A 12,724-nucleotide genomic window follows, 5' to 3' on the forward strand; every position below is an offset into this window, starting at 1 on the left:
CCCTTTACTGCCAATCAGCGGGTGCCGCTTCTCAAGACACCTCCCCTCCCACCCCCGCCCCTCTGTACCGCTGCTCACGCAGTGAGCCCTCTTCTTGAGCGTGGCGGAAGAACTTCGCGGCTGGAGTCAACCCCTTAGTAGTGGAGGGAAAAGAGCGGAAAAAACAACTCAAGACTTCTGTTGAGGGCAAAGCTCTGCGCCCGCGCTGCGCCGCGGTGACGAAATTCCTTCGCGCCCGAAGTCGAGCGTTTTCAGCGCGGGGTGGCGGGCGCCTGCGCAGTGGCTCCCAGCGGGCGGTTGCTTGTTGGTTGTTGTAGTAACGGGGGAAGCAGCCGTCGGCGGCGGCCGTGAGCCCGGCTGGGGAACGAGGAGAGGGTGGTAGGCGCAGAGCGCGGTCCCCGCCCGCCGGCTCCGAGCCATGGGAAGATGAGACAGGTAAACGCCTGCGCCGGCGCGCTTCCCTACCGGAGGGAGGTGAGCTCCCGGGTCTGGGCGGGCGCCAGCTGCTGCACTTCCCTCTTGAAGTCTGGGAGCAGCTGTTGGCTTCCGGGCGCGCTAGGCTGAATCGCTGCGGCGGAGTCGCCCCTGTCCTTTCCGTGGGGAGCATCTGAGGACCTACCTGGGATTGGGGTGAGCCGGGGGTGGGGCTGAGGGGCTAATCCCTTTAGGGCGAGGACGCTTCTTGAGCGAGTTGTCCTTAATCTTCTTCCGATCTCCGTGTCTCTCTCTACTCTGCTGGCAGCCTGCGACAGATTTGGCATCCGTTCCTCGCTTGGAGGTCTTGTTTGTTTCGTTTTAATTTAAAGGACTTCCCAACATTTTGGGAAAGATCGAGAAATCCCGTTGGGAATCCCCCGAAGAACGCCTTTGAAGTTATTAGATCGTGCCCATTCCGCTGAAGATCTGTAGGGATCATTATCGGGATCCACGGTTTTTTGTCCTGTTTACGATCTTATATGTGTATATGAATGCATAGAAAAATAAGAGTTGCAAAGATCGACATCAGATGATTATCTCTGAGTGATAGGGTTATGGTCATTTAAACATTTTCATTTTCTATATCTGTAATTTCCATTTCAGCCCTAAACACCCAACAAACGTACTTTTTACTATGAAAACATATTTTAAGTTAGAAATATCCTAATTTTAATGCCTTTTCGAGATTCAGATCATAGTTTGTGATTTTTAGTAAGGGAGAATAATTTTTGAGTGTTTGAAAGGACAGTGTTTTTTTTTTTTTTTCCTCCCAGCTATTTATGACCTTGATTCAGGAGAATATATTAATCTTTTAGTTTAGTGGTTGAGTTTGTTTTAGTGGAAACATGAGGGCATTTTACCTGTGTGCTTGTCATAGAGTCTAAAGAAATAATTTCAAGGATCGTAAATCTTGAGTTTTTATTTTTAACCCAGGCAGGTTTTTCTAAGCAAGGAGTCTATGTTTTAGGCAATCGACTACCTATTTCAGACTTTTCTAAGAGCTAAGTCTTATTAGATTTAGTATGTAAAAGAAAAATGAGAAGCTCAAACTTAATAAGAGCTCTTTATTTTATTTTATTATTATTTTTTAATAGCAGCTCTCTAAATGCACAGAGGACAGACAGTATGTTTGGAAAAAAATTTTGATTTTTGTGGCATTAGTGGGGCACTGTGAGAGAAGGTAAGCTTCCAGACGTTGGGCACCATTTAGGTAAATATTCGTTTTTTTAGACTTGGAAGATTAATAGCAATAACCAACAAATAGACAACCCTGTTGTGTTTCGAATCATTTGGCTTTCTTGCAGGAATCAGTGCCACCTAAATTGTTTGATCCAGTGAATCTGCAAGTAACGGTCTCTGAGGCCCCCCCGTCTGCTGACTGCATGACAGACTCTAAAGGAAATGCCAGTCGTGATGGCCCGGGACCTGGAGGAGACAGCATCATCCTCAGAGGATGAGGAGGTGGTAAGCCAAGAGTAAGTAAGAGCAAGCTTGCTTTTGACCTTTTGCCTTTAGGGTGGAAAATAATTCTGTTTTACTTATACCTTCTTTTACCTAGTCCTTCTTTCGGTGTAGCCTGACTCTGGTTTTAGTTTCTGACCATGATTTTTTTTTTTTTTTAATAACTTATTGTCAAATTGGCTAACATACAGGAGACAGTGTGCTCTTGGTTTTGGGTGTAGATTCTCATGGTTCATCGCTTACATACAACACCCGGTGCTCATCCCAACAAGTGCCCTCCTCAATGCCCATCACCCATTTTCCCCTCTTTCCCCCCCCCCATCAACCCTCAGTTTGTCCTTTGTATTTAAGAGTCTCTTATTCTAACCATAATCTAATTCAAGATTTTATTAGTTGGTTACCCTTAGCTATCTGAAATGAGATAAGGCTTTGTTTCTGGGCTCAGGAGTGAACATTGGCTCTAGATGTTGCTCTTTGTATACTCTTGATTGGAGCTTGTAACATAGGAGATTTTGGTATTTGTAGACATTAAAGCAAAGTAGGCCTCCAAACTCTGTGAGATAGGTTCTATTATTTTCTCAAAAGCTTTTACAACCATAGAATGATAGTATATAGAGAGGTCAAGTAACTTACCAGAGTAACTGTGGGGCAGTACATTAGAATTCTGTAACCTGTGCTGTGTCCATTGAACCACACTGCTTTCCTGAGTTCTTTTGGGTAAGAGTCAAGTTTTTGACTGCTGGATTCTCATAATAGTAATAATGAACGATGGTGATAAGTGCAGCTTATCATTTAGCATAGATGACGGTAAGGGCTTTAACTGATGTATCTCATTTAATCTGAACATGTTATTATTCCCACTTGATGAAGCTCAGCCATGCAAATATCAAAGAACTTTTTCAGGGATTCAGGGAGAGTAAGTGATGGATTGGGATTCAGACCTAGTTTTCCAGGATTTTGAGGCACTTTGCTGTTTTGCCTCCTTTAACATTATTATTTGGCACAGAGGACAAAGAGAGAGTGCGACTCGAAGTTAAGATTCGTTTTTAAAGATTCTCCGTGAGTCTCCTTGGGTACTTGTATGCTATGTAACCTGGAAAGTGGGGATAATATCTCCCCGGCTATTTTGTAGAGGTATGATTAGAACCGAATAGAATGATATGTAGGAAACTACTTTATAAATGATGAAGTGCCATACAAATGTTAAGGCATTATTCGTACTGGCTTTAATATTGAATTTAAAGTCGATTTCTTACTATAAAGTAGAAGGTTACATTATTTAATATGACTACAAAAAATTACTGAAGCATTCATAAAGCTTTGGAGAGAGGCTTCTCATCACTGTTAGGTCATAGAAAAAATAGAGATTTAACATTATATTTGGGTCAGTCTTATTCAGGATAATTAAATGGACAATTCCCTCTAGTCACTTTAGCTTCTTGTGACTTTTTGCTTTCTGTGTGCTGTTGCTTACCTGTTTCACAAAATTTAACTTTTGCTGCAAGCATCAGTCTTTCTGATTTCAAGATCATATAAAAAAATTTTGTTTTTACATTTATTTATTTTTGAGAGAATGAGACAGAGTGCGAGTGGGGGAGGGGCAGAGAGGGAGACACAGAATCCAAAACAGGCTCCAGGCTCTGAGCTCTCAGCACAGAGCTGGATACGGGGCTCGAACCCACAAACCGTGAGATCATGACCTGAGCCGAAGTCGGACGCTCAACCGACTGAGCCACCCAGGCACCCCTCAAGATCATTCTTTTACTTCATGACTGTTTCTTTTATTAGTGGGCTTAAGGGTTGGGCCTGATGAGTATTATATTGAACTCTATGAAATTGCTGTTTTGACAGATCAAAAACAGTAAAATATTGACAGTTTCAGATGGTTCAACCTAATATTATAGTAGGTACTCAGTAAATACTTACTTGTTGACTGAGTGACTGAATGAAGGAATAAATGGAGACTTTATGCTTTAGATCACCTTGGATCAGGGGTTCTTAACTTTTTTCTATGCCATGTATCCCTTATCAGAATAATATTTTTAGGTGCTTAAAATATATATCATTAAAAATAGTACCAATTACATTGAAGGCAGTTATTAAGATTAAAAAACCCAAACTTGTGACACAGTGTAGTGATATGTGCTTTTTCACCAATGCATTAAATAACAAGATTATTCATCTGAAACGTGGGTAAGTTAAATTCCATTTTCCAAAGACCGCAGTGTGAAGACCGTTTTTGCTCAGTTTGCACGAGCTCATCACTCTGTCGGGTAGTCTTTGTTAGCATTTATAAGTGGGGAATATTGGGAAGCATCTTGGTTGTCTGGACCACCACTGTGATGTGTCACCATTTGGCAGCTGACTGATTGCTTTGTGGGACCTACCAAATTGTTGTCCAGCTTCATGTCGGATGAGGAAGACTGACCACAGGTGATCTCGTGGCAAGGTTAATAACTACTTTAAGTGATAAATGTAAATGATATTTTTAGGTATCTGCAACCCCTGTGCGATACGGTAGAAAAAATCTCTAATTTCAGACAGACTCAAAGACACAGATGATGCTCGTACCACTGGGCTAGGTTGCTCACCTTCATAGTTGAGAAAGGTTAAGTTTCTAGTAGAAGGTAGTGAAAATACAGGTGTCATTCCCCATCCCAATCCAATTTCATGGATTTTTTGCTCTTCTTCCTTTCAAACTCCTGTTGACTTTTGACTGTTAATGTTCCAGCAGCTCATGTCTAACTATCAGACATTTTATACTTTAGGAATCTTAAGCCAGTCTTGTTCACACTTGGAGTGATACGCTTTCATTTTTAAAGTTTTGGAAGTTATAAGGCCATAAATCATCTAAGGGCGTTGATTTAATCCAAAGATGTATCTCCATGGCCATCTCGTCGATGTGCTCAGATCCCAAGGCTGTGTTAAAGAGTTCATGCCTGGCAGTCCTGGACTTCAGGGCTAGAAACTGTCCAGGCAGTCCTTGTTTTGCATTATTTCAAATAGTGAATTTAAAGGGGCTATTTTTCTGTATTTTGCTAGATTTAACTGTAGATGTGGAAGGATTAGATACAAGGTTTCTTAAGGCACTAAAAAAATAATTTTAATTCCTATCATAAAAGCCAGCTTTATATCAGTTCGTCAACATACACGTGGGGAAAAAAAGATCATCGACAGATGATTATACAGTGAGTACTATAGGAATTCCGAGAAAGAAGGCGTCACTGTGGGCTGGAGGAGGTGGGAAAGGCTTTATGGAGATGGTGAGATGAACTGGGCCTTAAGGGTAGGGCTAAATGAACAGAAATGACGAAGGCATTTCCAGCAGGGGCGCTGGTATGAATAAGGCATAGAAGCTTTGAATTGTGTAGGCTAGATCCCAGGAGTAAATAATATATATGCCTCATGAAATTGTTTTTTAAGAACCAAGACGTTGTTAAGCTTTCAGTAAAGTGAACCTTCAAACCTTCTGCTTCGGTAATCATCCAAGTCTTGTGTTCGTTCATGTCTCTAAGAGCGTATTTTCTTAATGTATACCTTTTTCTGGTGTGAATGAAAATTTAAAGTCCCGATTTTCAGTTTCCTAACCGTTTTGAATCTTTTGCCTTTAGCACCACCTGGCAGGAGCATGCTTTTAAAGACGACATAGCGTCTGCCTTAAGTGTGTTTTAGTTGACCTGCTGAATTCATTACGTGTCTGCCACCTCTTTTCTCTTTTCATAGGTTGTGAGTGGAAGGATTTCTCCATCAGGGATTTGGTTTTCCACAAATAGCATAGTTAGTGCATTGGCTGTTCTTAGCCTTGTATGTGTTTCTTGAGTTCCTGACTCTTGTCACGCGTTTTAACTTGGAGCAGTGATCCATTGTTTGTAAGCGGGAGGGCAGAGTGGTGCCAGTTTGTAGCTAGTGCTAGATTCACAAGGAACTTTGCATCATTTCCAGAGTTTCTGTCCAAGACTTTGCTGTTTAGGCTGCCTAGTTTTTCTCTCTCCTCCGACTTAGAAATATAGTAGAAAAATTACAGTTGGAAGAGATCCTAGGAATCATCTGGCCCCGTGCCCTCCTTTTACAGGTGTTTAAGATTAAAAAGCAAGCAAACCACAAAAAAATGCTTCTTGCTAAAAAGTGCCCCTGATAAATACCTTTTCTTACAAATGGGCACTGGCACCCAAGTCAAAAAGTAGGAGCAGTAAGCATCCACATTCCATTTCTAGAAAACAGGAAATGAACTAGGTACGGTGTTCTTTGCTTTTTTGCTAAAACACTTTGGCAGCTCATCCAAAGTGTCAAGTCTGCCTGGCAGCCTGTGCATTCAAAATGGGCATCTTTTTAAACATGGGTTGGGAGGGTCTGACTTGGCTCTGAGATTTGTAGTGTGACCTTTCTTAAAGAGGTGTGGTCATGTAAGTTTTTGAGAGCGGCCCAAATTTTGGCTAAATGGATCTTATTCTGTTTAAGGAATTGATTAGTTTAGGTTCCCAAACTGTTAGGTTTAAGTTGTTCCATATACGAAACATCACTGAAATGTGATTAGGGAGATGGAAACAGGGAAAGAGCCCAGGCAGACACTTGAGTTCAGGTACGTCTTCTCTTACTTAACCAGCTGTGTGGCCTTCAGCAAATCACTTACCCTCTCTGAGACACCCTTTTTTTCCCCCCGTTCCTAGTGTGGGTAAGAGAATTAAGTGAGATAGCATATGAAAGCTCTTATTCCTGGCACATAGTAGGGACTCGGTCATTTCTTTCCCTCCTAACTCCTTGCACAAAGGAGGTTGAAGATTTTCCTAATCTTTGAGTAAATGTACATCTGTCTGAGATTGATTAAACAGAGATTTCCTGAGGATAGAGGAAGAGAGTAAAGTCAGAGATCCTTTTCTGGAGAGAAATATTACTCCATTTTGTATAGGCTTGCTTTAAAATACGTGATTTTAATTGGAGCGCTTGTATTAATTTTGGGTTCCTGGCTCAGAATCTTAGGATGCGTCATCAAATTGGCTTAAAAAGGGACTGTAGAGTATAAAAGGGTATATAAATTATTGTGAATGCTGTATGTTAGTTAGGATTCTTTATGTGTGCTGGGGATTAAAACATAAATTGTCTTAAAAAAGGGAATTTATTTTTTTATTAAAAAATTTTTTTTCCCGCTCTCCCCCATAAAGGGAATTTATTAACCCATATTCGGGAAAGACTTGATTCTGCAGCTCCACGTTTGCTTCTCAGGATTTCGCGTCTCTCATTCCTCAAATGAGGTTTTCACTGACTTCCTCCTTTACTGACAGCTCCAGGCTCTTCTCTCAAGGACACAAAATGACAGTTGTACTTGGAGACCTCATTCTCTTACACCGTCAAGGGGAAGAAGCCATCTCTCCTGCAGCTGCTGTAGAAGAGAAAGGAAGCAGCTTTCTTCTAGAGGGTCTCAGAACGTATCTTCTGACACTCACCGGCTCCAGTGGGTTTATGTGCTCATCCCCGATCCAGTAACTAGAACTGAGGGGTGAAGGCCCTGAATGGCTGAGGCCAATCAAAGCCTGTCCCTGGAGCAGGGAGGGAGTTAATCGTAAATAGAGCACATGGCTAAAAATGGGAGATGAATGGTTTCCCATAGGGCATTTGGGGTTCTTGTTCCAGGCAGAGGGAAAGTTGCTAAGCAGCAAGCCACAGCGATCTGCGTCAGTGGTTAATTCAGACTTGGAGCTGTCAGTTAATGAAAACCTTTTGTTACGGCTGTAGGGATCATCCGTGGATCGTGTGGACCGGAGGCTGCAGGAGAATTCCAGTTTTGGTATTCCATGCTGAGGCTATTCTGACAAAGGACAACAATATTCGAGTAATTGGCGGTAGGTATGACGTCCCCCCACAGAGGGCAGGGCTGGGCATGGCCCCTGTACCCTTGTCTTGCAGAAGTCGATATCACATGTAAGTAGGAAAAGGGCCTTGGTCACAAGAAAAATGTAGCAGTTTTTTTTTTTTTTGGTTATGCTCGAAAGGATTATTTGTAACTTCTTAAATTTTCTGCATTTTAAGTTGCTTTTCTTCTTTGAACTTTGTCTTCAGAATTATGCGTATGTGCATTATTGTTATTCTTTGTGGTAAAATATACAAAACAAAATGTACCCTTCTAACCATTTCAGAGTGTACAATTCAGTGGCGTTTAGTACACTCACACTATTGTACAACCCTCACCACGATCTAGTTCCAGAACATTTTTCATCATCCTGAAGTAAACCCTGTATCCATTAAGCAGTCACTCCCTATTACCCCTTACCCCAGCAACTAGTAACTGCTCATCTGCTTTCTGTCTCTAGCGATTTGCCTGTTCCGGACATTTCGTACAAATCCGCTCAGACAGGATGTAGTCTTCTGCGTCTGGCTTTTTTCACTTAGCTTTTTAAGGTTCATCCATGTTGAAGCATGTATCCGTACCTCATTCCTTTTCATGAGATGCCATATTTTGTTTATCCATTCATCAGTTGATGGATCAGTTGGTGGTTGTTTCCACCTTTTGGCTCTTGTGAACAGTGCTGCTCTGAAGATTCATGTATGAGTTTTGTTTGGACACCTGTTTTCAATTCTTCTGGGTCTATAGCTAGGAATGGAATTGCTAGATCTTAGGGTAATTCTATGTTTCACTTCTTAAAGAACTGCCAAAGGAGATTCCATAGTGTCTACACAGTTCTGCATCAGTGATGTAGGAGGGTTCCATTTTCTCCACATCCTCGCTGACAATTGTTGTTTTCTGTTTTTTAGATGATAGCTGTATTAGTGGGGGTGAAGTGGTATCTTACTGCGGTTTTGATTTTCATATCCCTAATGACTAATGACACTGAGCATCTTTTCATGTGCTTCTTGGCCATTTGTATATCTTCTTTAGAGAAACGTCTATTCAAAGCCTTTGCCTATTTTTGATTTGGGTTGCTCGACTTTTTGTTGTTGAGTTATGAGTTCTTAAACATTCTAGATACTAGACCCTTATCAGATACACAATTCCCAAATTCTTCTGCTAGATGGATTCGCTAGTGAATTCTATCAAACATTTAAAGAATCAACACCACCAATCCTTCTCAAACTCTTCCAAGGAAGAGGAAGGAGCTCATTATATGAGGCCAGCATTACTCTGATACCAAATCCAGAGTAAGACATCACAAGAAAACAAAACTACAGTCAAAATCCCTTATGAATACACATGCAAATATCCTCAACAGAATACCAGCAAAGCAAATCAAGCAGCATATTAAAAGGACTATACCGTGACCAAGTGGGATTTCTCTCAGGAATACAAGGATGGTTCAACATACAAAAGTCAATCAATGTAACATACCACGCTAATTTCACTTCGTCTTTCCAACCTGGATGACTTTTCTTCCTTCCTTCCTTCCTTCCTTCCTTCCTTCCTTCCTTCCTTCCTTTCTTTCTTTCTTTCTTTCAAGTTTATTCATTTATTTTGAGAGAGAGACAGACAGAGAGCAGGTGAGGGAGGGGAAGAGAGAGAGGGGGAGAGAGAATCCCAAGCAGGCTCTGCACTGTCAGCGCGAAGCCTGACACGGGACTCGAACCTGCTAACTGCGAGATCATGACCCGAGCCGAAAGCAAGAGTCAGAGGCTTAACTGACTGAGCTACCCAGGTGCCCCATTTTTATGTATTTATTTTGAGAGAGAGAAAGAGGGAGAGAGAGAATCCATCTAGTCTGGGCTTTTCTTTATTGGGAGGGTTATTCCTGATTCAACCTCTACTTGTTATGTATGTATTCATATTTTGTATTTTGTATTGAGTCAGTTTTGGTAGTTCATGTGTTTTTAGTTTTTGTCCATTTAGTTTATCTTATTTGTTGGCATACGAATATTCATAGTATTTATTTATTTATTTATTTATTTCATATTATTCTGTAATCTTTTTTATTTCTGTAAGGTCAATAGTAATGTCCCCATTTCATTTCTGCTTTTAGTAATTTGAATCTCTTTTTTTCAAGCTAGCTAGAGGTTTGTCAATTTTGATCATTTTAAAGAGCCAACTTTTAATTTTGCTTACTTTCTTTATTGTTTTTCTATTCTCCACTCTTTGATTTTCAGTAGTGCTCTGACTCCTGGGTTAGCCTGTAGCTTATCTTCAGAGTTTATAGTACCGTGGATCAGAACTGTTGTGTGATATAGTGGAAAGAGTCTGTACATGGGTTTGTAGTTACCGGTTCAAATCCCAGCTTTGGTATTTACTAGCTGTGAGTCTGGGGCAAATCACTTAAACTCTCTTGACCTGTTTTATTATTAGTGAAGTGGAGATCATAGCTACCTTGCAGGCATTGTAAGAATTGATGAGATCATTTAATATTTGGCACATAGTAGGCACTCAAAACTTGTGCTACTTAATTTCACTTGTTGAACAGGATCTGTTCTAGTTTGAAATGACTTTAAGGTCTGTCCTTGCACCATAATAAGCTAGGAGTTCAGAGGACAGTGAACACCTGCTTCTGGGATTTGAATCCTCCTCCCTCCCCAAGGGTCTTGTTCTAATCCCTTCCGCAAGTTGCTAGGTTACCACTTAAAGGGATATAGTTCATTCATGTTCTCTGAATTTGGAAGAACTAAAGATTTGCTAACATTTGCAAAGAAACTCCCTGTCATCATGATTGGAGTTAAAACATCAAAGGCGGGTACAAACAACAGAAGTAAATAATCTCCCCCAAACATACTTCTTTTGGTCTGCTTGTCACATACGTGCATCTCTGTATGCCATGGCAATAGGCAGACCCTTCCTTTTTTAGAGTATCCAGGGTTTACTGGGAATTAGTATCCATCAGTGTTGTCATTCCATTATTCAACCAGTCCCTGCGTTTTTAGAACGTATATGTCTTTTTTCTCCCTTTCCACATACTTGTGATTAAAGAAAAGGCCACTGAACTTTTTTCTCAAACTTTGTTTTCGAATTTTCTGTATCTTCCCAATTCTTTGAGGTATCATGATTTTTTGCACAGTCCTTTATGAAAAGAACAATTTGAATGAGTTTTCTGGTTGCTGCCTCAGATTTCTGAATTGTTAAATTCTCTGGGTCTTTTTTTTTTTTTTTTTTTTTTTTCTTTCTTAAATAGCTGACATAGATCTGCTCAGATCATAATCCTGTGTTTAAATCCCCTTGAGAAGTTTCTGGGGGATTAGTTATCTTCTGTTGATCTTAGAGTGTTAGATGCCAGTCTTATTTTTTTCTGTTATCTGTTAAATGTTTCATTGTATTTATTGTTAATACTTTTTGTACAATATTGCTATATTCCAGAAATATATTTTTTCCTTACTATATCCATTTTTTTTCAAAATTGTATATACTTTGAACATGTAAATGGATTGCATTTTAGAGACAATAGAGATATTTGCAGTTTAAGGTAATCCATTCCTAGAAGGAAGCATCATTTTTTTTAAAATTTAACTAATTAATTTATTTTATTTTATTTTTGAGAGAGACAGAGCATGATGGGGGGAGGAGCAGAGAGATAGGAAGACACAGAATCCCAAGCAGGCATCAGGCTCCAAGCTGTCAGCATAGAGCCCAACACGAGGCTCGAACTCACAAATCGCAAGATCGTGACCTGAGCCGAAGTCAGACGCTTAATTGACTGAGCCGCCCAGGCGCCCCAGCATCGTTTTATAATTTGTCCCTGAATTTGTCAGGTTCCTCAGTTTGCAAAATGTCAGTTTGCATTTGTGTAGACTAGCACTGTCCAATAGAAATATGATGCAAGCTAGATATGTAAGTTTTCCAGTGGCCTTATTAAAAAAAAATAGAAATAGGTGAAATTAGTTTTAATAATATATTTTATTTTGGGGCATCTGGGTGGCTCAGTTGGCTAAGTGTCCGACTCTTAATTTTTGCTCAGGTCATGATCTCATGGTTTGTGAGATCAAGCCCCACGTTGGGCTCTGCACTGACAGCATGGAACCTGCTTAGGATTCTCTCTCCCTCCCTCTCTGCCCCTCCTCTGCTCATGTGCAAGTGTGCTCTCTCTCAAAATAAACTTTAAAATATATATATTTTATTTAATACAAATTGTCATTTCCACATTTACTCAATATAGAAAAATCATTAAGATATTTGACATGTATGGGACACCTGGGTGACTCAGTCAGTTAAGCATCCGACTTTGGCTCAGGTCATGATCTCGCAGTCTGTGAGTTTGAGCCCCATGTCGGGCTCTGTGCTGACAGTTTGGAGCTTGGAGCCTGGTTTGGATTCTGTGTCTCCCTCGCTTTTTGCCCCTCCCCAGCTTGTCCTTTGTCTCTTTCTCTCAAAAATAAATAAACATTAAAAAAAAAAAAAGAGGGGCGCCTGGGTGGCTCAGTCGGTTAAGCGTCTGACTTTGGCTCAGGTCACGATCTCGCGGTCCACGAGTTCGAGCCCCGCGTTGGGCTCTGGGCTGATGGCTCAGAGCCTGGAGCCTGCTTCCGGTTCTGTGTCTCCCTCTCTCTCTGCCCCTCCCCCGTTCATGCTCTGTCTCTCTCTGTCTCAAAAATAAATAAACGTTTAAAAAAAAAAAAAGATATTTGACACGTAGTATGTATTTTACACTTAGAGTGCATCTCAGTGTGGTGCAAAATATATTTCATCACAAATATTTAGTCTGTGGTTAGATTTTACACACATTATAGTTGAAAAAGTAAATTCATATGTTCAAGTTCCAAACACGTTTTCCAGTAATTGAATCAGATATCGGTTTTCAAATTTAAATTAATAAAGTTAAATAACGTTGAAAATTCAGTTTCAAAAGGTCACACTAGTTATATTTCACGTGCCCAGTAGTCATAC

The 12,724-nt window shown here is 40.6% G+C and overlaps 1 protein-coding gene across 23 annotated transcripts in view; it reads left to right on the forward strand.

The window, feature by feature from the left end:
* Positions 1-321: 321 nt before the first annotated feature.
* TTLL5 (tubulin tyrosine ligase like 5) overlaps positions 322-12,724 on the forward strand; it is a 289,301-nt gene continuing 276,898 nt past the window's right edge. For 21 of the 23 annotated variants that reach the window (XR_009264632.1, XR_009264633.1, XM_058739730.1 and 18 more), the window contains exons 1-3: positions 322-435; positions 1,782-1,952; positions 7,669-7,775. Coding sequence is in view for 20 of the 23 variants with exons in the window: in XM_058739730.1 (XP_058595713.1) it covers positions 1,879-1,952; positions 7,669-7,775 (181 nt within the window). In the remaining 3 variants the exon portion in view is untranslated. Of the gene's footprint in view, positions 436-516; positions 631-1,781; positions 1,953-7,668; positions 7,776-12,724 lie in introns of those variants that run through there. The other 2 variants (XM_058739724.1, XM_058739740.1) reach the window with 2 other exon arrangements.

This window comes from Neofelis nebulosa, chromosome 7 (assembly GCF_028018385.1).
Source record: "Neofelis nebulosa isolate mNeoNeb1 chromosome 7, mNeoNeb1.pri, whole genome shotgun sequence".
Classification (NCBI taxonomy): Eukaryota; Metazoa; Chordata; class Mammalia; order Carnivora; family Felidae; genus Neofelis; species Neofelis nebulosa.